The sequence below is a fragment of the Balaenoptera musculus genome, chromosome 13 (assembly GCF_009873245.2).
Source record: "Balaenoptera musculus isolate JJ_BM4_2016_0621 chromosome 13, mBalMus1.pri.v3, whole genome shotgun sequence".
Taxonomy (NCBI): Eukaryota; Metazoa; Chordata; class Mammalia; order Artiodactyla; family Balaenopteridae; genus Balaenoptera; species Balaenoptera musculus.
In genome coordinates, this window is record NC_045797.1 from 83,222,351 (window position 1) to 83,244,897 (window position 22,547).

At 54.2% G+C, this 22,547-nt stretch overlaps 1 protein-coding gene across 4 annotated transcripts in view; it reads right to left on the bottom strand.

Annotated features, from left to right (window-relative positions):
- Positions 1–363: 363 nt before the first annotated feature.
- Positions 364–22,547, bottom strand: part of HPCAL1 (hippocalcin like 1) — a 111,638-nt gene continuing 89,454 nt past the window's right edge. For 2 of the 4 annotated variants that reach the window (XM_036873205.1, XM_036873204.1), the window contains 3 exons: positions 6,146–6,541; positions 3,642–3,747; positions 1,097–1,234 (listed from right to left, as the gene is read on the bottom strand). In XM_036873205.1, coding sequence (XP_036729100.1) covers positions 1,137–1,234; positions 3,642–3,747; positions 6,146–6,523 — 582 coding nt within the window. In that variant the 5' untranslated portion in view covers positions 6,524–6,541 and the 3' untranslated portion in view covers positions 1,097–1,136. Of the gene's footprint in view, positions 1,235–3,641; positions 3,748–6,145; positions 6,562–22,547 lie in introns of all 4 variants that reach the window. The other 2 variants (XM_036873206.1, XM_036873203.1) reach the window with 2 other exon arrangements.

Below are 22,547 nucleotides of genomic sequence, written 5' to 3' on the forward strand. Positions count from 1 at the left end.
GTGCTGATACCCCTGATCCCCGCTCTGTCCTCGCTGGGGGTGTGCGGTCCTGCTGCCTTGCCGATTAAACCATGGGGTTGGCGGGAGAGCCGGGGGTGGGGGGTGGGTGCAGGCAGAAGCCTGACAGTCAAACCTGCCAAGAACTGTCGTCTTTCCTTTCCACAAATATTTCTTGGCATTAGGCAGATATTGAAGAACAGGCTGCACAAGATTTATAGACACAGTAACGGCTACATGGATACAGAAGGGGCCAAGTTTACAAACAGCAGCAGGACCTGCTGAATCCACCTGTTCCGGAGAGCGCGGAGGCCACGGCAGCAGAACGGGGGTCTCCCGATCCCACACATGACTCAGACAATGCCATTTATTTGATCATTTTAATACAGGAACCGCCAGACCAATCAACAGGGAGGACAAACCTTACAGAGATGCAGCGTTCACTACGCGGACGGGAGGGTCTCCACGGCCCTGGGCACGCATGCATGTCCTTTTGAAAAGGGCAGGTTGAGGGCATAAATACCACAAGATAACCAGGCTCGGAGAGATCACAGGCCATGAGGGAACCACGCTTCAAAGGCAATCGAGGCATTAAATATGGGACCTACACATTACATTTCACTTCACCATACGTATAACTTATATATTAAAAGGAGACCACAGTATATATACGTGCAAGCGGCTTTGGTCAGAGAAAACGAACGAGCTGGGTGGAGCCATGCACGGGGGAGGGCTTGCCCGTCTACTCTCCCTCTGTTCTTGTCCCCGTCTTTCCCACAGAGTCACCTGCGATCACAAAATCAATCAGCCGGCCTTGGCGCGATCTTAGAAAGTCCCACCGGGATCCTCAGGGTGTCCTCTGGGCTCCCTGCGGGCGGGGAGGTGCCCCAGAAGCGAGGACACCGTGAGCCCTGGGAGTAACCACATGTCGGGGAGTTCGCCCTGGAGGGACTGGGGAGGGGGCGGGAGGAGGCCAGGTGAGGAGGGAGGCGTGGCCACCAAGCCGGCAGGTGGGCAGGTGCGTGTAGCCTGGCCGCCCCGGGAGAGCAGGAATGATTGAAGAGGCATCCGCCTTTGCAAGCAAAGCTTAAACGGCAAGACAAGCCTGTGTTTCTCTGCGCTGTCCAGACGCCGACCCCTTAGAACTGACTGGCGCTGCTGGGGTCGCACTGTAACAGCCGGACGATGGATGGGTCGCTCTTGGCACCTTTAATGAATTCTTCCAGGGACAATTTGCCTGTGGGATGGAGGACGGGAGAAATGGGAATTAGCCAGTGCTCGCTGTTCATCACCCTTAGGAGAGCACGGGGACGGCTCCTGCGTCAGGGACGCCTCCTCTGGCCCAAGTCTCGAGACCTCCTGAAGCTAGATGCGTCCAGGCTCCACACACTTCCAGGGCATTTCTGGAAAAACCTTTTTTGCTTTCAGTGCTCGTTGCAAAGCACCGGGCATCGCAAGGGACGTACCCAGTATGGCAGCAGGCTGTGCCTGGTGGGGCAATTCAAACCCTTTTAGAAATAGCCCCACGCCTTATTTAAGAAAGATGCGCCTTGTCCAGAAAGAACATGTCATCTGCCTCTAAACCATAACTAACCCAGGGTCGAGAGGGCCAGGCCTGGGTGGGGACCTACTTCTTGCCTCTGCGTTCGAGGCTCTGCAGCTGTAAAATGAAATAGAGCCATTAACCCCGGAGGACAGCAGTAAAGGGAATGCAGGAGCTTGAGGCCATGCCCAGCACACAAAGGGCTCACAGCTCTGCCGCCATGGGCAAGCTACCAACTTCTCCACGTCCCAGGGTCTTCATCTGTGTGGTGGGATCGTGGGAACGCCCATCTCAAAGGGCCACCGGGAGGGTTAACTGGGGGGATGTGTTCGAGGGGTTCCGCCCACGCCTGGCCTGCAGGATGCACTCAGCTAGTGAGCTGCTGCCAGGAAGCCGGGCGGGGGCCTCCTGCTTGCCCACTGCCGAGACGGACACCTCCGCCTGCGGGTCCCCAGCAGCGGGGCAGACAGGCTGGCCCCGAGGGAGACTAAACAACCCCAGGCTAAGGGATGGATTGGGAAGGGAGGGGGCAGCCGTCCCCTCGGCAGAAGAGAAGACCTCTGGGCCCCTCTGATGACGGAGAGGGGTTACTGGGCTTTGTTACTATTCATATGGTCGGTGGGCACTTTGCTCCGACCGCTCAGGGCGAGGAGCTTTGAAAGCACCAGCCTCTCCTCCGGGCAGAAAGCGGGGCTGGCAAGGGGCTGGGGGTCCCTGAGCACAGTCTGTCCTGCAGCCGTCAGGGTGTTCCTGGTGCTTGGCCAGGCTCAGGTCACAGGAGAAGGTGCTTCAATGCTACCTGTGCTTTCCTAGGGGGGCAGGGAAGGTGTGGGGCAGTCCCCAGAGAAGGACGAGGGCCTAGCTCTGGACCACCCCTGCTTCACTCTTCTCTCCTCCAACATCGCCTCTTCCACCCCTCCCCGAGCTCCAGGGACGCATGGATCCCGGGGTTCACAGGAGAAGCTCTGTCCCGGTGGGCACAGGCCCAAGTTCACAAACACCCTGGGAAGGTGCCCAGAGCAGGCCCTGAGGGGTCAGGGCAGAGGTGGGTGGAGGGAGAGCCGGGCGCTGTGCTAAGAGCTCTACTGGCTCCATCTCACTGAATCCTCAAAACCACAAGAGACTGAATTATTATCCCCATTTCACAGAGGAGTAAACCAAGGCTCAGAAAAGCCAAGATTGGTTGGAGCAGGTCTGTTGAACCCAAAGCCTGTGCTGCTACCCTGGAAGGCAGAAGACATGTTTTAAATTGGCCCAAAGGCAACGCCAGGCACGAGGCCATCTTGTTTTACATTTGATGGATCGTGTTTGGAAAACTGTTTCCTTGCGGATGATGTGCCTGCAGCCACATTGCCCCCCTCCCCCTGCTGGCTCAGTCCTTGGCGTCATCTGCAAACCACACTTTAGGGTTTAGGAGCACTTTTCTGTGCATTAGCTTATTTTTAATCTCCAGCACAGCCCGGGGGTATTTTCTCTTTTTCTTTTCTAAATGCTGCATTTCTTTATCCTTCAAAAGCAAATCAGACCTGACTCTGGGACTGCACTTAACACTGGCAAGAGGTGCGGATCCATCCAGTTTCATAGCTACCTTCCCCGGCAGGGACCCTGCAGAAGCTCACGGCCAATGCAGAGAAGGAAACACAGGGCACGTCCTCACTGTATGGTCGCCACTTCTGCTGCGGTGTGGGCCCAGAGATCCTGGCAGAGCTGCTGCAGGCCAGCACATCCCGACAGAGTCCCTGGGGCCACTGAGGCTTGGGGGAGGGATGATGGGGGGCAAAGGGACCCCCACCACCTGGGAGGCTTGATCCCAACCCCTCCAGGGCCCGGGTGCCAAGGGCACGCCTGCCTCTTCTCCCCGGGACACGCCCATGGGCCTACAGTCTCCCCGTTCTAGAAGCAAGGAGACTATGGCTCACGGGGCAGGATGCTGGCCCAGTGCCCCGACTCCGAACTCCGGCTCTCCCCTCAGCGCAGCTGCACTGGCCGGGCAGGGCCGGGTGTGGGCCAGGTGAGGCCTGAGAAGCTGCAGAGAAGGAGGAAAGGGTCGCAGACACACCTCTGCTCCCAGCAGTGGGGCGCAGACGCACAGGGCTCCTACCATCATTGTTGGTGTCCATCTGCCTGAAGATCTTGTCCGTCCGTTTCTCCGGCGTGGACTCATCCTCGGGCATCTTCATCGCGGAGGACACCATTTTGTATATAGCCTGCAAAGGGGGACACAGACACACGTGCGCAGAGGCTCCAGGGCGTCCCTGGGCGGGTGGGGCACAGGCATGAGCTTCTGCCCAGCCCACAGCAGGACAAGAGGTCAGGATGCTCGCCAGCTTCAGGGCCCTCCCCCAGCTGGAATGTTCCCTGCTACTCCCAATAGTGCGGCTGCATGTCACAGACAGCACGTGAGCAGGAGGAAGCCAGACTCATTGACGTGAAGTTCAAGAACAGGCAAAACAACCCACTTTGACAGCTATAAGCCTGTGGGTGTCTGCGGGGCGGGGAGGTGGGACACTTCCCAGGCCTTCTGTGGGGCTGGGAATGCTCCCTAACTCACAGAGGGTGGTGGTGACACAGGCGCATACGTGCACTGCCCATCACTCAGCACACGTAGCCGCAAACGTTTGACTATGGGATTGCTGTACCTGAGTTAAAAGCAAAAAAGACAGCCCACAGGGAAAGCCACATAACTAGCCCCAGAAAGGCCAGCGCCAGGGCAGATGGGTCTCTCCAGCAGGACCGAGAACCCCAGGACACTGCCATCCAAGGGCTCAGCACCATTGCCAGCCGTTTCTGTGTCTCTGTCCAAGGGGCCCGGCCCAGTGGTGGGTGTGTGTGTGCGCGTGTGTGTGTGCGCGTGTGTGTGCGTGTGTGTGCGTGTGTGTGTGGGGGTCCAGGGGGCGTGATGAGGCCAGTGACCAGAAGCTCATCAGAGTAACTCGTGAGGGGGAGGGGCTGTGCCACTGTGGGTTTCTGTGCGGAGATGGCTTGACTGAGAGTCTCATTCCTGAAACAACACACCAAGGACAGCAGAAGTCTGAGAGTTGTAGCATCTTAAAAAGCAGGTTTACAAAACAAAACCAAAAAGGAATGATCCCAGGTGAGGCTTCTGGTATCTGTTATACTGTCTCCTCCTTGCCCCCTCTCCATTTGCCGAGGAGGGTGGAGGTGGCCAGGCCTCACAGCATGGCCAGTGTGTCTTTCAGGGCCTCGTGGGACAGGACCCCCTCCTGAGAGGGGCAGGCACTTGCTCAAGTGCAGAGGAGGCAGAGCCAAGGCCCTTCCCGGCCTCTGGTGGGCTCTGAAGTACTTAGAACCCAGTCCGTTTTGATGAAGGTATAGTGGCCAGGCATCCGCTCAGCAGGCCAAGGAGCCACCTGAGGGTGCCACGGGGAGGGTCTCAGAGTTTGGGAACTTGGTCTGGGGGCCTAGCAGCCAGATCCCGTTTGGACAGGCACGGGGCCCCTCGCTGTCCTGCTGTGTCTCTAAGTCTTGGCCAGGCCAGTCTGCTTGGCCAGGGACAGGGAAGCGTAAGGGCCAGCTTGTGGGCCGGGACAGGTGATTCCTGAGAAGGAGACTTCTTCCTTCTGCCACCGCTTGTCACTAAGAGCCAGGAGCGACAGCTGAAGCAGAGTCCCCTGAACCTGTGCTGATTTATTCTCACTGTGTGAAAACCACCTGCTCGGGAAATAGGTTGGTCACTCCTCAGACCACTTGCTGCTGGTCTAGGAGTTCATGAGTTTGATACCCTTTGTTTGTGGCTTAGCCCGGAAATTCCTTCCATGTAGAGGACATCTCCTCTGAGGAATTCTAGAACTGAAGCTCCCAGGCTCCAGGAGTGGGAGTGCAGGGAGGCACCCAGGGAATGGCAGCTCTGTGCCTCTCTACCACACACCTAGGAAGCTGGGGAAGTGGACAAAACACGGTTTCTTTCTGGAAAACAGCTTCCCCTGCCAGAGCTGTTGACTGGAGTCGAGGAGAAGAGGTCTCTGAAGTGGTGCTTTCCGTACCAGAGCTTATTCTGTGACCACTAATGTTTCAGTTTTGCTTTACAACTGCACGTTCCTGGGGACATGACAAACTGTTCTTTTATTCTCAGATACGGGGACTCGAACAGGTCTTGGCGGGTGCCTTCTGCAAGTGTCAAGGGTCCTCTCAATTACTATAATTCTCCCTGAATTACTGTAATTCAGCTCTGTTAACTCTCAGGAAATCACCATCCCCCACCCAGCCTCAGATTTTGTGAAATGCAGAGAACGACACCTCCACCCCCCCCCCCCGCTCCGCCCACCCCACCCCCGCCCCGCCAGGGTCGGGAAGGCCACAACTCATCAAAGGGCTTAGGCCAGTCCTGATGGATGGCCAGTGATCAGTAAACAATGGCCCTTCTCATCACTATTTGCAAGGACCCGCCAGTCCGGTGACAATTGGTCTCTTTCAAAAGTGCACGAGGGAGGGGCTGGCAGCCACCTAGCCGCGAAGGGCTGAAGGCGCGGGCAGGACAGGAGCGCTGTCCGGAGTGGGCGGGGCCTCGGGGGACCACGCCCCCACCCCGCCCCCACCCCCACCCCCCGCGGCTGCGCCCCGCCAGCCCCTCCCTCCGGGGCGCACCTGCACGATCTCCAGCATCTCGCCGCGGCTGATGTAGCCGTTGCCGTCCAGGTCGTACATGCTGAAGGCCCACTTGAGCTTCTGCTCCAGCTTGCCCCGCGAGGTCACGCTCAGCGCGATGATGAACTCCCGGAAGTCGATGGTGCCGTCGCCGTTGGTGTCGAAGGTGCGGAAGACGTGCTCCGCGAACTTGGAGGCGTCGCCGTAGGGGAAGAAGTTGGCGTAGATCTTCTTGAACTCGTCCACGGTCAGGTGGCCGGTGGGGCAGTCCTTGAGGAAGCCCTTGTACCACTCCTGCAGCTCGTGGTCCGTGAACTCCGTGTTCTCCCGCAGGTCCTGCAGCACCTCGGGCCGCAGCTTGCTGTTCTGCTTGCCCATGGCGGCCGGCGGCGACACCTGCAAGACAGGGGCCCGGGCTGGGGCCATCAGGGCGGGGGAGGGCTCCCCACAGCCTACAGCCACCGGGCCGGGCGGAGAAACGCCCCCCACGTGTCCCGCACCAAGGGCCGGAGAGGCCCGACTCCGGCCCTTCCCGCGATGCGATGCCTCAGCCCTCCTAGGACCCCTGCGGGGAGGCGGGCCCTCGGTCTGTGTACCACTAGGACGGCCAGGATACTCCGGTGGAGTCAGGACAGGCCACCTCGCGCTGCAAGGCATATCCTGACTTCCAGAATGTGGAAAAAACAGCAACTTGAAATCAATGGAATGAGGCGTTCATCAAGTGCCCAGCAGGGGCTGTACAAGATTGGAGGGTGAATCTCACCACCCTCATCAGCTTCAGGCAAAACTGTCACGCTGACTGCACCCCACACCCTGTGTTCTGAGCAGTTCTTTTCTTGTTCGGGCACCATGTTCTGATTCTATCCTTAGAACAGGCATCCAGAAGCTTTTTTTTTTTTTTTTAACATCTTTATTGGAGTATAATTGCTTTACAATGGTGTGTTAGTTTCTGCTTTATATAGAAGCTTTTAAGGAGTCCCTCTTGTTTGTTTTCGCCTCTGAGAAGCCCTCTGGTTGGGAGTGGGGGGCAGGGGTGGATCTACAATTAGCACCAAGAGTACATGAATGTCTCTGAGGTTTGTAGTCAAGTCTCAGGCACCTGCGGGCGTGCAGAAGCGTGCTCCCCCGCGAGGTTTTCCATAAGACCCATCCGTAAGACTGACCCTGGGGTGATACTCTTACTAGACATTAATACAGCTTTCACCTCGCCACCTCATTTTATTTTCTGATTTTTCACAGTAATACTAGTACCTGGCTTACTCATTTTTGAAGCACATAGAATAGAAAATTTAAAAAAAAGGTTTTCCACCCTCGTCCCAGAGGTAACCACCTTGAACTGCTTCTTAACATTTATGAATGCTAAACATTAAGTACTGAATCCCCATTACTAAATATAATCAATGTAGTTCACATATTTTCCCTGGCACTTCCTTTTTCTTCTTTGTCTCCTCCCAGGTTTTATTAGTTTCATACACATATGTCATTGTTTTTACTTGTTATCTTTATGACTTGAAATTATATGAAATTTAAATTGATATAAATTTAAATTACAGAAAAGTTCCTTTTCTAACCCCCCAGGTAGGGGGATTTGGGAATATCTTTCAAAATTACAAACACGTTCCCTTCGACGCAGCAACCCCACTTCTAGGAACAAATCTAAAGATGCTCCCACCCGTGCAAATAGCCTGTGTACACGGCCAATTCCTACACGTTGTCTGTAATAATAAACAACCCAGGCGTCTGTCATTACTAACTGATGTGAAATAATCATCAAGATCTATTTTTAAGTGAAAAGAAAAGGTGCAGAACAGCACATAGAGTTTGCTACCGTTTGTGGAAGGAAAAAAAAGAGAAAATATATGTGCGTGTTTGTATGTTTGGAATGACTCCTTGGGAAATGATAACACTGGCTACAGAGAGACGGCTGATAGACAGAGGTCAAACAGAGACTTCTTTTTTTTGTTTAGTTTTCATTGAGGTATAGTTGATTTTCTTTTTTTTTTTTTTAATGTTCTTTGGATCATTTATTCTTTTACAACAAACATATTTTCTTTTAATAAATATCCCTCTACCATTACTTTCTGTTTATTATTATTTTTATTTTATTTTATTTTTTTATACAAACAGACTTTTTAGTGTAAATCTTTTTGTAATTTCAAATGTTGAACTCTGTGTATTTTTTTAATTCAAAAAAATAAACACACAAGAATCCTCTATTTCTTGCTTGAGCAACTTGACCCAGATCTCTCTCTCTCTACGATGAAAGCTACTGATCCCCCTCTCCTCCCCTAACCTCTCCACCTTCCTTCCACATCAGCTCCTGTCGTGTGTGGGAACCACTATTTGTACATCATCAAGGTTTACAATCTCCACTTTCTGCTTTACCTATAGGTTGATCCTAATAGGTGGAAACCAGCAAATCTCTACGTAACTTGGTTGTCAGTTTCCAATGGCCCCCAGCAGCCCCACTCCCCCACCCCAGGGCTCCCAGACTTGACTTAAGACACCCCGCAGACTGCACACTTCCACCTCCGCATTTCCTGCACTAAAAAGGCTAATCTTCAGTCCTTTACTCAGTTCAGCTGCTCTCAAGGCTTTGTATTTTCCACACTCCCCTTAATTGTGAAAGTCTCCTAGCCAGTGTCTGGAGGGTGTGGAGAGGAGTGGTTTGTCTTAGGTGTCTCTCCTTCAACTTCCCATCTCATGCTTCAAAGGCAGCATCCACGAGCAGAAGGGGCTGCAATGTGGAGAGTTTCACTGCATCTGCCCCTCCTTGCTCCTCACTCCTTCAGCTGAGACCTGAGGCCGTTCTGCCAGCACCGTGTGCCCACGTGTCCGCAGGGGTGGGCAGAGCGGGTCAGCTGCTGTCGTGGACTGAACTGTCCCCCCCAAATTCACACGCTGAAGTCCTAACCCTGGGACCTCAGAATGTGGCTGTATTTGGCGACAGGACCCTTAAAGAGGTAATTAAGATAAATGAGGTCATACGGGTGGGGCCTAATCCAATCTGACTGGTACCCTTGAAAGAGAAGCTTGGGACACAGACACACAGAGGGAAGACCATGTGTGGACACAGGGAGAAGACGGCCGTCTTCAAGCCAAGGAGAGAGGCCTCGGAAGGAGCCAAACCAACCGACACCTTGATCTTGGACTTGCAGCCTCCAGAAGCTAGAGAGAATAAATTTCTGTTTTTGAAGCGGTCCAATCTGTGGTGCTTTGATGCAGCAGCTCTGGGGCCCCAAGACAGCTGCCCCGAGAACTGACCTGATACCGCGTGGCATCGGCGTCCGTGAGGCAGAACCCCGTGCCAGGCACCGTGAGGTTCCCAAAGCTTTAACTCCTGATCTGCCAGCATCGGGGACAATCAGAAGAAGGTCCACGGACTGTGGGACACTTTTGTTTTTATCAGACACCTTGTCTGTATTAGTCCCACTTCACCAGGGAGGAAACAGACCCGGAGGCTCTGGAGGCAAAGCCAGCCCTCGGACCAGGTCGTCTGGCCCCCTGTCCCACATCTTGCTGGGGGCAGCCAGGGGAGGCTGGTCCAGGGGAGGCTGGTCCAGAGGAGGGCACCGTGGTCATGAACATGGCCTTCCCGGCCGCCTTCAATAGTTAATGGTACATCCTTCTCCCAATTAGCATTCCTGCACTTTTCATCGTGGAAACAACCCACCTTCTGTGAAGCTCTGGGCTCTGAGATCTCAGGGTCGGTCCTTCTAAATCTTCTTCTTCTTTTTTTTTTTTTTGCTGCGCCGCATGGCTTGCAGGATTTTAGTTCTCTGAGCAGGGACCGAACCCAGGCCCAGGTAGTGAAAGTGCTGAGTCCTAACCATTGGACCACCAGGGAATTCCCACGGTCGGTCCTTTTAGAATCCATTCACCTCAGTGAAAACCAAACCACCGCTCAGAACAACGGTATCAACTGGCCTCAGAATCTGTCTGTGATTTGTATTCTTTCTGATCCCACAGAAATGCCAAACTCCTAACACCTCCTCCACCCAATGTAACGAATGTTTATGGAAAGGAAAGGACCATATCAGGGAGCACGACAAGTACGGTCAACACAACCACTAGAAGGTGACAGTCAAGGGCTCCGAGGTCTGCCCGGGGAGGCTTCAGCTTTCCCAGCCCTTCTCACGTGTCCCCACAGGCAGGCACGTGGGGCTGCAGAATCCCAGCGGCCCCCTGGGCCCGGCGCAGAACAGATGTCTGTGTTGGTTGAGTGGGCCTTCCCGCTGCAGTGCTGGTGCTGGTTGTGTACACACACATACAGACACCTGCTAACTCTGAGGCAGGGTGGTTTCTGGCAAAGCTGGCATTCCAGCAGAGCCTGGGTGTGCTCCCCTTTGGGGGATGCAATGCAGGGGGTCCTTCCTGAGAGTTCTGGGGGCTCACGGGATGGGGAGAGGGGAGAAGGTAGGACTCTGGGACAGACATATCAGGCCTGGGTCCTGCCTTTGAAGAGCTCATCAAGGCCAGAGCATGTAGGATGCAGGCAAGTCACTCACACTGGTCCATTTTAGCATCAAAACCCCCCACTGCAGCCACAATTCACCAAGCTGTGCCAGGCACTGTGCAGACCATTTCACAAATGGTGAAACTGGGGCCCGGGGGTGTCAAGTAACTTTCCCAGGGTCCCACAGCTGCTGGAGCTGGGATGTGACCAGGAGTCCATTTGAACTTGACCACGGAGCTCTACGATCGACCCTGAACCCTGGGAGATGGGCAGGGCAGGCCTGGCATTCCAAGCTGTACAGAGAGGAAAAGCAAGGCTGGGAGAAATTGAGGGATGTGTCCAGGAAACAAAAAAGATAAGTTTTACTTTGGGGGAAAACTATCAAGAAATCGTGGGTGGAAAAACATGTTTTCCTGCCACTGTCTTGAAGGTTGAGTTAGGGAAATCTGGGGCTGTCAAAATCAGGGCTGATGGGAGACCACATTTTTGAGGATGATGTTGCAGGAACCCATCACTGATTTTCCGGTGTCCTTTAGGGAGACCCCACGGCTTTCAAGTAGGGTACCCACCTCTGCTTTGATTTCTTGACCATGCCCAGTCAGCTGAATTAAAGGGCTGACTTATAGCATTACCGTTTTTAAAGTCGGTGACATTAATTTTGCTACAGAAAGTTCAAGACAACTCCAAGGATGTCGAAGCCATCCTGGGGTACCAGGTAAAAATCCAGAGCTGGGGAGAGGGCTTATGTTTGTAGAAATTCCCTAAGAGCCCAAGCTGAATTTAGAGGAAAAGAGTTCTGGAGATTATTGGTTGCACAACAGTGTGAATGTACTTAACACAACTGAACTGTACACTTAGAAATGGCTAAGATGGTCAATTTCATGTTATGTATATTTTACCACAAATTTTAAAACCGGTGCGGGGCGGGGGGCAAGTGGTATAAGGACCACAGTGTTCTTTGGGCCCCTCTGCGGTCTGATGGTCTAGGACCCCTGGGTCCAGAGGCCCCAGGTCGAAGAATCCGGTGTCCCTATTGAGATGCGGAAGCCTCTCATCACAAGGGCTGACCCCCCCACACCCCAAGACAGGCAATGGAATCAGGGAAGGTGGTACAGCATCCCCTGCAAGAATCCAGAAACCCGCCGTCTACAAATCCTGTGTGCCTCATCACATCCTGCACCTGAGTAATTGTGCAAGCGCTTGTGGTGCACATGTGTCCACTAGCCGGTGCTCTGCCCCCCAGAACCTCAGCCCAGGAGTGCAGGCCGCCCTTGCCCTGGGCGTGTCCTCTGGGTCTGGCTCCAGGCTGGCTGTGCAGGCTGTGCGCGGTATACTCCAGTCCACTGGGTCCTCTGAATGCCTGGGGACGGAGGTCCTGGTTCTCACTCCAGGCTGCTTATGGCATACGGATGGGGCATAATAAGTGACACGAAGGAGGGGGCGGGGGAAGGTCCAAGCTCCGAGGAGGAATCCTTCATTCCCACGTGGAGCGGAGGCAGTCTGCCTAGGAAGGTGGCACGCGGAATCCAAACTGAATGACAAGGACTTTAAAAGCCACTGGAGGCTCGACTCCCACAGGCCACCTCTAGGGCGCACACGGCAGGTTCCAGGCCCTGCAGGCGGGGGTCACGCTTGACCAGGCTGGGAGCAGGCAAGGGCATCTCCGACATCTCCGACTTAGAGACAAAGAACTGAGGCTTCTGCGAGGCACGAGCTTGTCTGTGACAGGCAGGGCTTCCAGCTGGCGACCACCTCCTCTGTCTCCTTGCCATTAAACTTCTCACCAGACAGTTTCACAAGACGGCCTTCCCACTGTGACTCTCATGAAGCCATGAAGTGGGGCCCATGAATGTCACATAAAGCCCCACCGGCACTCCCCATCACCTCCTGAATCAGCCTGCGTGTGCTTTCCAAAGGCTCGGGTGAAATATTTCCAAAGAACCTCATTTCAGCACTCTGTCCCAGAGGCTCTTGGCCCAAAGCAGGCAGCCTCAAGGGAACATGGTGGATGGTGGAACGCTGCACCCCAGTGACCCCTCTGTTGCTAATTAAGCCAATGAACCAACCTTATCGACGACCAGCTGGCTGGGAAGACGGCTGACAAAACGCAAGCCTTTCTGCAAAGACAAAGCCACCACTCCCACTTCCCAGCAGAAATGGCCCCCTGGCCCTGTCATCAGGCAAACACCCCAGCTTTCATTTACCAGAAAATCTTACTTTCATCTCCAGTGAAAGATGGGGTGAAGAATGGACGTGCCAGGGGAGGACAACTGATTCAAGGTCAGAGCCATCTCTTACCGGGCTTAAAAAGCTTCACGACCAAGCAGGGGTTGGATCAGACAAACAACAGCCTTCTGAGGGCATCGAAGACGACATTTTAATTCACAGTAATGGAAAAATGGGGGAGGGAGTTAATGTAGCGCTAACAGCCATCTCTCTGCTTCTCAGTTACTCTGTTATTGTTCTTAATGTGTTAAATTGTAAAGAAAAAAAAAGTAAACATGTAACTGGGGAGCCCTATGAAAATATTTAACCCAAAGTCTGTATTGCCTGCAAATTAAAGCCTTTTTAATGGCGTAGTTCCTATCAGCTGCCCGGCGAGGCTCCTGGAACCGAGGGCGCGTGTGTCCCATTAATCACAGCTCAACGCCTGCTGCCGGCGTGGGTAGACATTTCATCCCATTGCTCTAAAACGCTTTCATCACCTCAGATCTCCAAAGCTTGCTGGGCCAACCAGACTTAGAAACACTTGGGGGGAAGATGATGGGAGAGGTGGGAGGAACCAACTCCTTATAAAAGGCCAAAGGCTGGAGGGGCGGCGGCAGTGAATTTGCACTTCAAGGAACTGGAGGGCTCACTTGAGACAGCGCTTGTTCTGTCTGGCAGAACAGGACACGCTGGGTGGGGTGGGGTACGGGGGGGGCCGGAGGGGCAGGAGAAAAACTGGCGGTTTGTGTTGTTTCTCATGCAGCACCAGCCCTGGGTCTTTCTCCTGATGACTCATGGAGAAACCCTCCTCCTGCGGCTGAGCCCAGGTCCTAGGGGGAAAAGAGGCTGACTGCATTTGTGTCCTTCTTTACTCCCAGTATGCGGGTGGGAAGCAAGCCGCCTGCTGCCTGGGGTTCTAGTGCAGCTGCTCTGAGGAGGGGCCAGTCCTGCCCCAAGAGGTCTGCGACAACTGCCAGGACCCGGTGCAGGGGTGGCTCGGGCTGCAGTGCAGTTGGCTGGACGCTAGAGGGCGCAGTCGGGCAGGCTCCCCAGGACCTGAGCTGGAGACCCCGCCTCCCAGCTTTCTGACCCCGCCCCTGCCACGCCCCCTCCACCTCGCTGGTGCCTGTTTTTCCATCTATAAGCTGTATTTGTCCAATATAGTAACCACAGTGGCTATTGAGCACTTAAAATGTGGCCAATCTGAATTCATATAAGTGCCCTAGGAGTAAAATTCTCACTGGAGTTTGAAGACTTAATACAGGGAAAAAATATCTCATTAATAATTTTTCGGGACTTCCCTGGTGGCGCAGTGGTTAAGAATCCCCCTGCCAATGTAGGGGACACGGGTTCGAGCCCTGGTCCGGGAAGATCCCACATGCCGCGGAGCAACTAAGCCTGTGCGCCACAACTACTGAGCCTGCGCTCTAGAGCCCACGAGCCACAACTACTGAGCAAGCCCGTGCGCCTAGAGCCCGTGCTCCACAACAAGAGAAGCCACGGCAATGAGAAGACCACACACCACAACAAAGAGTAGCCCCCGCTCGCCGCAACTAGAGAAAGCCCATGCGCAGCAACAAAGACCCAACGCAGCCAAAAATCAATTAATTAATTAAAAAATAATTTTTCTATCCTGATTACATGTGAAATGATAAATGATACCATTTGAGATATAGTAGGATTAATCATTTTGGTAACATTAATCTCATCTGTTTCTTTTTACTTTTTTAAGGTGGTTACCAGAAAAGTTAAGATTACATATGTAGGTGACTTGCGTTGTCTATCTAGTGGTTGCTCAGCACTGGGTAGACCCTTGGGGCGCGGTTTAGGGGGCTACCAAGTTCCTTAGCGTCCTGTTTACAGACCCACTGCTAACTGCGACCCAGCTGGGAGAGGTGGCCTGTGTTTATTTCACTCCTTGGTGCCCTTGAGTGAAAGATAAGAGTGTTTGCGTTTCATAATTACATGTGAGTCCCACAAGTTTCTATTTTCAGCAGCTTCAAGAACTTTGCCGGAGGCCAGCTGCAATGAAGACCCAGGTCTGGTCCTGGCTAAGGTGTAAGGCCAGGGGGAGGGGCTGCAGAAAGGGGGTGTCCCTCCTCCTCTTCTGAGGGAGAACACAAAAGCCCCAGGTGAGATCTAGGGCAAGAGGGGGTTAGTAACACCTCTGGAGCTGGTGGCTACAGGGTGTACCTAGATCCACATTCAGCCCACGGACCTCGGGGAGCCCGTTTCCAGAGGCTTCCTGAAAAACTGTTGCATCACAGCTTCACATGCTGGATGGGCTTCAGGCAGTGACCATGGTTGAGAAATCCAACTGAAAGTCCTCCTGACTTCTGTACCCACCCCAGCAGTTTAAAATCCCACGACTCCCCAAAGCTTTAAAAATATATAAAAGAGAGGATGGAAGGAGGGAGGGAGGGAGGAGAGGAAAAGAGAGAGGAAGGAAGAAGGAAGGAAAGAGGCAGGCTGACCAAGCAAGGCAGAGAAATCGCCTCCTTATCTTGAGCCATCCTCTCCTTCCACTTTCCTGAGGTTGACATGCCCTAAATGAGGCAGGGGAAAAGGAAGAGGTGGAGAAAAGGAAAGGAAAGTCCCCAAGAGGAGAGGATGTTCTTTCCCTTGCAGAAACCGCTAACACAACAGCAGTAGGAACTGTGGGTAGCTTTCCCTGAATACTTTGTGCCTGAAATCACCAGGTCAGCCATGTGGCTGCTCCTCTCAGCCACCCAGCAAACTCCTACTCATCCACCAAAGCCCAGCTCAAATGTCACCTACTCACGGAGGCATTTCCCAACCCCTCTACAGTTGCTCTTCCTTTTGCATTCCAATACCATTTTTAAACTTATTTCTATTATGACCTCAACTTTTAGTACATCGTTTACTAATGTTTTTCCCTCATTAGACTGTGAGCTCCTTTAGGAAAGAGGATGTCTTACTCATGCTAGTAGGAGAACCTGCTAGCATGTTCTAGCCCCAAGGCCTTTGCATTTGCAATTCCCTCCACCTGGTCTGCTCTCCCCCTCAGTATCTGCAAAGGGCACTCCCTCAATGTTCACATCTTTGCTCGAGTCTTCTTGGGGGCACCTCCTCCAAAGAGCCCATCTCAAGCAGCATCCGCCCTTACGCTGCCCCCTTTTCGTGGCTGTTCCTACTACTTGGCACTATACTGATACATGGTTGACTCCCTGCTTTTGCTCACCATTACATCCCCACACTGCCCAGAACAGGGCCTGGCACGCAACTAGGCTCAGTAAAAATATCTGAATAATGGTTGCGTGTCCAAGGGCTTAGCACAGTGTCCGAATGAATGAACAGATGAACAAGTGAATGGGTTTCTTCTAGGACCCTCTTGTTCTAACAGTTTGTGACTCTTCCAGTAACAGGAAGATGGGAAGGAACATCAGGGATTAGGATGACAAAGTGCTCTCTTGCTCAGGTTTGAAGCTCCAGGAAGGGACATTCTGTAATTCAGACTTGGTGTTCTGGAAAGTTCCATTTATCGGCACAGGACCAGCTGCAGCAGAGTAGGGGTCCATTCACCAAACTGGTGCCATCTCCTCCCTCCTGCAGTGAACACACCCCCAACTATGTGGTCCTCAGCCACGGGGGCTTACTCTGCCCTCCAGCTGGGATCTCTCAATTGAGTGGTGCAGCCTCACCCTAGAGCCAAGGTCACTGCTACTTGAATCTTCAGGGGACGAGCACTTTGAGCTGCTTGCCCAGTGGAGGAAGGCAGGTTAGTGGATCAGATATAAATGAGCCTCCGGGGGAAGAACAAGACAGGGAAAGGAAGGGGAAATGCCCGAGAGGATGAGCCTCTCTCGATGGACTCTGATGATGCAACAGGAAAAGGACTCGAGGCAGGACCAAAACCAAGGCCGCGTGATTTTTCTTAATGCTGAAATTGCCATGCATGTCCAGCCATAGGTGAGTCCCATGTTTCTACAGAGGGTGCTGGATGCCAGGCCAGGAGCAGGGCCAGCAGCACCTGGCGAGAGGTGGGCCTGAGTGAGCCAGGTGGGAGTCCAGGTGTGCAGTCCTGGCCACAGAGCCTGGGGCTTCCTCTGCCCCACCTGGAGCCTTAGTGCCTTGCTTTGAAGGCAAATTTGAGGCTTATGGTGGCACAGCCCCAAATGCCAGGCTGGAGTGGGGAGGGAAATTTGTTCCCTTTTGCCCACAAATGTTCCCGAGGCCCACTCTGTGCCGGGCATGGAAACACCTGGATGAACAAGACACAGAGACCCTTCCCAGGTGCCCCCAGCACACCCACGAGATGGGTAACATGTAGAACGAGGCTGACTTAAGAGGGTCCAGGAGTGCCGGAGCCGAGCTGGCCTGTCCCCCGTGAGACGGCTGGGAGGCCTGACAGCGCAGGTCTGAGCCAGGCTTAAAGGCTCAAGAGTTCTCCAGGTGGGCGGACAAAGGGAACAGCGTGTGCCAGGGCAAGGAGGCCCAGAGAGAACCCACCCGGTGCCACAGAGGCTGGGACATGCGCACTGAGCATGACTGCAGAAGAATGCCAAAAACGCAATGCTGACTGCAGAGGAGATGGTCAAGGGGAGCAACAGGAGGGGCTGGAACAGGGGGTGGTGATACCCCCCAACCCTCCCCAGAAAGAGCCCATGCCCCAGGAAACGCTCAGAATGAATCTCGTCCAGGACTCAGGACTCTATCACTGTTCTATCGAACGGTAAAAGCTACGAGGTTGAAACAAACAAACATATAAATCACACAGCATCTCCTCAGGGACCCACAGCCGGCCGCAGGCTGACTGCTCTTTTGAAGGAAACCTAAGAGGCCACGGCAGGCTGGACACCGTCGGCTGAAGACAGGAACCGGTCTGAGATTTCAGAAGCCACTCCCTCCACTCCCAGCCCCGCCACAGATCTGCTCCCCCTTCGGTCAGCCCTGGGGGGGACAGAGCTGGCAGAGGGGCCACCACCTCAGCTGGCTTATTACACATGGAGGTTTGGGACACCGGCCCCTGCACATCTTGGAGTAAATTCCTCCTGGCTGCTTGGGCCCAGCTGGCTGCGGAGTGACTCACGCAGGCCAAGCCCGCGTGGGAAAGACCCGCAGGCAGGCGGCAGAGTGAGTCTGCAATTCCACTCTGATGCTCCCGGCCGGGATGTGAGCCGCAGTCTTTCCCCGAGGCAACGTCCTCCCAGCAGGAGAGGAACCGAGGAGAGGAACTGGCCCAGCCAGTGGGCCAGCACCCAGCACGCAGTGGCTGGACAGGCAGCTCCCGGGAGGCCTGGGGCGGGGGCTACTCCCTGGGCTTTAGTCAGGCAGTCCCCTGTCTCAAGGCTCCAGACTAAGCCTCTGATGCTCCTCTGTAAAGGGGACCGAATGCCAGCCTCGGGGGCTGCCGTCGGGATGCAGACCCGTGTACAGAAGGGACCCCCACTGGATGGTAAATGGCCAGCCTGAGTCTCCTCCCAGGACCCACTTCTCCAGCCTTTTGGTCTTGGCTGTCTCTGAGCTTCTCTGGGCCTCAGTTTCTCTGGCAGTAAATGGGAATAATGGTCCCAACCTGTTGGTTTCACAGTGTAGTTGTGAGGATAAAGGGAAATGAAGGCTGTGAAAGGGCTTTGACAAATTTAAGCATCAGACAAATATATGGAGGTTATATCACAGCTTTTATGATAAAAGAAATGCGTGATGCGCTTGATGAGCTCAATCACAGTATCAAACAGAGCCAGGCTGGGAGGCTGGGGGCTGCAGGCGGTCCTGCACTTTCCCGCCGACCCTCTCCCTTGCATGCCCGACACAGTGGTATTAAACCCTGGGCCACACACCCAGGTGGGCAGAGGACCTGGGATCCCAGCAGCTCAATACATCCAGCGGGGGCAGGGCCAGTGAGAATCCAACTCCTGTTCTTCAAAGAGAAAATGAGGGAAAAGGATGGGAGAGACCCAGTCCCGCAACAGCGGCAGAGCCTTGGGCTCACGCTGCCCAAGGCAAGTTCGGCTCCAGCCTGAGGCCCTGGGGATCAGTGCGACACGGACACCACGAACCCCCATCCCGAGGAGATGAAGGGCTCTCTCCAACAGCAAGGTGTCTCCTGAGGCTTCTAACTGGTTCAGGTCCACTTAAATGGGCACGAGGACCCTCTTTACCCACGGGACAGGCTCCCTGAAGGACAGGGCACTTCGCAGATCCTGAAGGAGAGAATGAGCCCAGAGCAACCCCTGCGCTCCCGGGAGGCCGGCCGCTCAGATCTGTGCTGGACAGGGCAGCCCTCGGTGGGCCTGTGACACACCTGTGCACACACACACCATACTGCACACACCACATACACCTCACACACACAATACCCATAGACACACCATACATAGACACCACACACATCACATACACACCACAACATGCCACGTATCACGCCCTACACACATCACACACACACCATACCCATCACACACACACACACACAGCACGCCCCTTTCCTCCACACTGGCGTGGTCCCCACCACTGACTGTCTGAAAGCCTCGATCTGTTCTCTGGCTCCTGGTACTGGGACGGAAGTCAGACTCAGGCCTGGTGGCGGAGCGGGCGGTGCGCTCGGGTGAAGGCCTTTCCTGCACAACAGTGTATGGAATGGCTAGGATTTCACTCCTGGGAATTCAATTATCTCAGAGAAAATAGTATGGGCCGTGCTTATCATTCCTGCATTCGTGCCACCTCTATTTTGTACACCTACTAAGCTCGCAGATATTTTATGCACCAGGAGGACCTGAAGACGGGACACGTGAGCTGTGCCGGAGCCGGGCTCTGCGGGGGCAGAGGGGCGAGTGGGCCTCCGAGCTGCCATCCGGGGAACGTCCACCCAGTGGAGAAGGGTCGGAGCAGCATGCCAGGGGAAGTCAGTGTTCGAGGCGGCGTGAGGGTGTGAACATGAACAAGGCCGGGGAGGTGGGCGGGGGGCCCAGGCAGCATCTCCACTTCAGACACTCACAGGCCCGAGCTTCTGGGGAGACCACCGCCAGCAAGTGCCCATCCAGGCCGCACAGCTGGGCCTGCGACCTCTCCAGGCACCTTCCTGGGCAATGACTGGCCTAGCAATACAACAGTAGCGAAAGGTGTAGAACAGCGCGGTAGAGGACACTGAGGAACAAAAGGACAAGTGCAAGGGGGAGGGGAGAGGCAGCTGGGGAAGGAAGGAAAAAACACCATCAAATGCTAGGAATTCAGACTAATTACAAATTTGAACTGCCCTTTGGGTAAAGTCTGAGTCAAAAAATACCTGAAAAAATGTCTCTGAATTCTTTTTCAGGCAAAGGGTAAGGATTGGAATGTCAGAGAGCTGTGAGGTAGATGACGGCGTTTGCAGTGAGCAGAAAGGAATCAGTTGTTATTATTAGCACAGCCACCGACGTTCCCCCCTCAGGGCAGACTCGGGAGGCCTGGGCGAGCTTGGGTAAGTCACCAGTCTCACAGCTTTACTTTCCTCATCTAAAAAATACGAGTTTGGACAATGTGGCCCCCAGGCAGGTCCCACTCTAAAAAACGTCTTGGAGTCTATCCCCAGTGGAGGTCTCCACAGCACCGGAGAAGTTCGCCCACTTGGCTGGAGTGTGTGTCCCTCTCCCCAGGATCCCTGGGAAAAGACCCGTTCCCTTTTTTCCCAGCAGGTGGTAGAAAGCTAATTTCTGCCAGGTTCCTGCCTGAGTGATGACTCAATTCTCAATCCATGGGCCCTAAATGAACCCTTTGCAAATTTTGAATTCCTGTGCCCCAAATGAATGAGGTTTGGTCACATTCTATGATGTCTTGGGTAGAAACAGAAGAAATGTCATTATAAACATTAGACTTGAGGTGTTTTCAAGAACCACGTGGCCCCCCTGGGGTTTTGTGCCGGTTGACACAGGGCTCCGACCTCAGGGCAAGGTCCACTCTGCGAGGTGCTGCCCACGGCAGAGCCCCTGGAGGGATGGCTCCCGCCGAACGCTGCCTCGCTTCACTTAAGTGCGGTTCAGCACACCAATCCCCATTTTCTGTGTGTGTTTTTTGAAACTTGGAAGAAAACTTCCAGTGAATCATCTCATCTGCTATTTGATTCATGTTTAATGTCTTTGGAGAGAAATAAAAACAGTAAGTCATTCTTCCTAAAAGTGGCATCAGCCTGGCCAAGACACACAGATGGTGAGGTGCCAGCTGCCCCTTGGTGGGCCCAGGGCTAAGGTCTTGAGCTGTCATCAGAGACTGTATTTACAATCAGAGTGAAGACAGCTCATAAACGTGGCCCTTTGCCATTTTTATTCTTTAAATCACAGCACCAGAAGCCACAGATTCTGCAGGGAGAGGTGGGGCCAAAGCACAAACTCACACAGAAAGTGTCGATCAACACAGATTAACTGAGCACCTACTGAGTGGGAATCATTGGGATACACAAAAGTACAAGGTGCCCCCAAAGCTCCTCCAGTCTAGCTGGGAAGGAAGGAAGGCGTGGAAGGCGTGAATTCCTCTTTCCTTTTCTACTGCGAGTTAGTTCCTACTCTAGCCTAACTCTGAGACAGCACGGTGCTGGAGGTGTGTGGGGAGCGAGGGGGGCAGCGGAAGGGGTGGCAGAAGGGGGAGGGAAGGAAGGTGGCATTCCAGGCCAGGGCCCAGGGGTCCTTCCTTGACCCTTTTCCCCAAAGACATAGAGCTGAGTTCCAGTTACTCAGGGCGCGGCTAGGAATAATCCACAGCCAATTAGTACAGCACCTCACACACACACACACACACACACACACACACACACAGGATGGACGCGTAATTGGTGAGAGGAAGCAAGGAAGAGGGAGAGAAGGCCGGCGACGAGGGCGCCCCTGGCAGGCAGCCCCAGCTCCTCCGCGGGCCCAGCAGTTCAGTGCATCTGTAGCCGCGGAGCGCTGTCCAGCGTGCCCGAGAGCCCGCCTTCCTGGCCCTCCAGGTATCCGAATTGTCCATCAGAGGCCTTCTGACCCAGATGTTCTGCGACATCAGTGGAAGAGCCAGTTTCCTGGAGACCCTCTGAGGTCCTAGGAACAGCCACCAGAGCTACCGTCTGGTAAGCATGCCCCAGGGGTATTTCTAAGCTAAAAATGTGCACCTGGGGTCTGACAAACCCAAGAAAATTTGAGGGGTCCACAGGAGAGAAAATGTGAAATCTGGGCTGTCTCAGAAATCATGGCCATGGGCCTGGGACCGCACCGGGTGCCTTGGGAGGTGAAGTAAGAAGTAAGAGCAGCGTGGGCTCGACGGGAGAGGTGGGCGACAGCGGGGGAAGAGCCGAGTGGGCCCAGGCCTGGCTCAGGGGCCCCGCCAGGGGCCAACAGGCAGGAAGACCTCGGGGACATTGCTCGATCCTTCGTTTGTTCATTATGAAGCCTCCCTCTCTGTCCCACCCCTTGGGCGCTGAGCAAAGACTGACCAGCAGGTGCCCTTCCTTTTACCCCTGCCTTTCTTCTCATGCAGAAACCTACCCAGAGCAGAAGCTCAGGGATGCCAAAGACAGCGATTCCCTTGCCTGGGGCTGGCCGTCCTGCAGACAGGCCAGGACAATGGCCCCCATCCCTCCATTGATTGCGCAGTGGATGAGAATGCCAAGACAAGTGGTACGTACCACAGTGTGTGCATGTGTGTGCGCACGTGTGAGCACGCGTTTGCCCACGACGCTCGTCATGCAGGACGTGCCCCTGTGGTTGAGGGTTGAAGGAGACGCCCACAGGAACTGACATTGCCAAGTCATCGCTAGTCACTCTAAAAATAACC